Genomic DNA, 3,207 nt, shown 5'->3' on the forward strand with positions numbered 1-3,207 from the left:
ATCATCCGAAAATGAAACTGAATGACTTCAAGGCGAAATGGGCTGAAGAACTGCAAGAGGTACTTTGGGCATACAGATCTACTGCTAGAAGATGAACCAAAAATCTCCCTTTTCACTAGTGTATAGACCTGAAGCAATGATTCCCAGTAGGATGCATGCCCAACGACTTGGAGACGAGCAGTAGAACTAGAAATTAATAATTAACGAAGTCATGGTCATGGAGCTGAACCTCTTATAAGAAAAAAGAGAGCTTCGCTCAATCTAATTACATCAGTATCACTAGATAATAAAGAAAGCCTTACCTAATCTCCCCCCACAATTTGGTATTTGTGATTGTGATGAGATACAACGAGGGTGATAAAGTATTGCATCACTTCACGTATTCAATTAACTCTGACATGAAAAACCCTAGCCTTTATTCTTTTTATGAATCATTCATGCAATTTATTTGGTATGTGAATTATTCAATATGATTCATTTGTTCAGGAAATTTTTATATACTGTTGTGGATAGAAGTTTTTGACAAATTTTGGGCTTCAACTCAAGACCAATTGGCTACGAGGCCTAAGAACTTATAAGGAGAGAGACAAGGCAATGTGTGGCCAGCATGGGACTAAATACAACAGTTTTAAAAACCAAATTGATGATTTAACCAGAAATATATTAAATACTAATGTACATCAATTAAAAAGTACATACATATATTTTTTTTCTTGAAATACATTACTTTAGTTTCATACAAATATAACATTCACAAAAACCGATGATTGGGTAACTAAAATAATTTCATTACTAAATCCGGTCGAACCTGGTCTGATACCCGTTCAGTCCGGTTTTTAAAACACTGCAATGGACCATTTAGGGCTAATAACATCAGAGCAATTAACCCATATTTGACCTTGTAAATTTTATTAACAAATATTAAGTGATGTTTTCATAATCGTCACATTAACTTATCTTTTTATGTGACTTGAACTCCTTGGTATCTAAGGATCTCTCCAATCAGCTCTCCTTTACCTGAACCCACATACCTTCCACAAATCTCTCCATCTCTAATGAACAAAAATGTAGGCACCTCAACAACGTTCATGTCCTTCAAGAACTCCATGCAACTATCATTCTCATCTCCATTCATTCTAGCAAACTTAACTGTATCCGACATCTGTCTCGACAACTTGAGAACCGTCGGATACACCTTCACGCATGGGCCACAATGCTTCAACCCCACATCGAGCACGATCAACTTATGATCAACCTTATGTTCTCCAATCAACTTCTCTACATCTTCCCTAGAATGCAATTGCGCGACACCCGAATGATTATCGCCGTAATACAACACGTCCCCCATGAGTTGATCAGGTCCAATTCCTTCCTCTTCATGGATCTTCTCCATTCCTTTGTAGAAACTAAAGTGTGGGACTTTCTCTATCTTCTCTCTCTCACAAAGTGCCTTAGTTTTCTCGGACTCGTCACCCATTACTAGGAGGAATTCGACATCGTTACATGTCTTACTGAGGTCGACCATGAATGGGTAGATCTTTTTACTATGAGAACTATGGCTAGCCGCGTATTCCACCACAACAAGCTTATTCTTGGCCATTCGAAGAGCTTCGTCGAATTCTTCGATGGTGTGGATTTGTTGAACCCTCTCATCACTCTCAACTTTCTTGGTACCGGAGGCGGTTGCAGCCTTTGCGACGATCTTGTGACGAGTAATCTCTAGCCTTGGTGTTAGAGGTCTAGACCTAGAGAACAAAGAGAGGGCAGAGGAACAATAAGAGTAACATGAATCGACTTTTGTGAAGCTTGTCGGAAGAGATGAAGGTGGTTTACAAAAGAAGTTTCTTATTGTAGCCATGAAAGTCTGATTTGGGTTTGAGAAATATGAAGATGAAAGGGGATGATGAAGGGTTGGTGAAGCTGAAGGAGTGTGAGACCTTGGTGATGAGTCTCCTAAAGATCAGAGAGAGAGAGATAGAGATGAGAAGAAAAACTTGTTTATTAAGTCCTTATCCACTCGTTTTGTTTGTGGCTCATGTTGTGTCCACGATTCGGGTATTTTTGATAGATTTTTTTTTGATAACTGCTATTGGCACATCAAATTTTACTTATTACATCTCAATTAAAAATTAAGAAAAATTAAGTCAATGATTAAGATTAAGTAAAAGTTAGGGTGATAATAAAAATGTGTTTTTCTATTTAATTTTTTAATAAGATTATACATGAGCCTAATCATAATTGTAAACAATTATTCAAATTATTTGAACGAGTGTTATACTATTAAGATTAATATCTGAATCAAATCTCGATAATATTTGAAAAGTGCATTTTAATCTTTGTTTGGATTGTGGTTAATAATTTAAGAAATTGAAGTGTGATGAGTAAAATTTTGGGTGGCAATAGCATTTCTCTCTCTTCCATTTTCCTCTAGATATTCCTTCTTCCAATGGAAATATCATTATAGTCGATTGATAGGCCCAAGTTAAAATATTCATTTTGTATAAAAAATACAAAAATGCGTTGCTCGAAAGAAGATAAGACTTCCCGAAGGTGAATGGGGTGAAAACTTGAATTACGCACATACAACTTGGTGGAAAATAAAATCAATATGATAAGATGGAAAAAAAGATTGAACATAGCATCTCTCTCTCTCTTTTCCAATGTCCTTGGAATATTCCTTCTTCCAATGGAAATGTCATCGTGGTCGGTTGATAGGGCCCAAGTTACTTAACAATGTTCAACATTTTTGTCTTATAATGATGTCTTGGGCTTGGGTTCTGAATTAGTTAGAACTTAGAACTAGATAAGACCATTTCAGCTGGGCTTATAATGATGTGATGGGCATGTGTTGATGAATTTGTTTCTCCTTGGATTTGAGTAGGGCTGGATTTGCTCCAATCCAAAGTCCAATCCGTTCTGGTCCAATAACTTCAAGTCTGGATTAATGTATTGGATTCTGATAAGGATCCAATCCAATAAGATTTCGACCCCAATATCTTATTGGATTGGATCTGGATCAATCATATCCTGAACTAAGCGATTTTATAATATGTTAGAAAGTATATAAATTATATTATACTAGTATATGTGGTAGTTCATATATATAGAGACATCGTGTCAACTAGGGGTGCAACTTGGTTCAGTTTGAGGTCAAATTGAAACCGAACCAAATTCCATTGGAACCAAACCAACCCAAACCATACTAAA

The 3,207-nt window shown here is 36.3% G+C and overlaps 1 protein-coding gene across 1 annotated transcript; it reads right to left on the reverse strand.

The window, feature by feature from the left end:
- Positions 1-644: 644 nt before the first annotated feature.
- CDSP32 (chloroplastic drought-induced stress protein of 32 kD) lies at positions 645-1,977 on the reverse strand. The gene has a single exon (XM_086440837.1). It carries the CDS (start codon positions 1,856-1,858, stop codon positions 962-964), a length of 897 nt encoding a protein of 298 aa, XP_086296963.1. The 5' UTR covers positions 1,859-1,977; the 3' UTR covers positions 645-961.
- Between the last annotated feature and the right edge of the window lie 1,230 nt (positions 1,978-3,207).

Source organism: Akebia trifoliata, chromosome 4, assembly GCF_017979445.1.
Source record: "Akebia trifoliata isolate Shusen 1 chromosome 4, ASM1797944v1, whole genome shotgun sequence".
Classification (NCBI taxonomy): Eukaryota; Viridiplantae; Streptophyta; class Magnoliopsida; order Ranunculales; family Lardizabalaceae; genus Akebia; species Akebia trifoliata.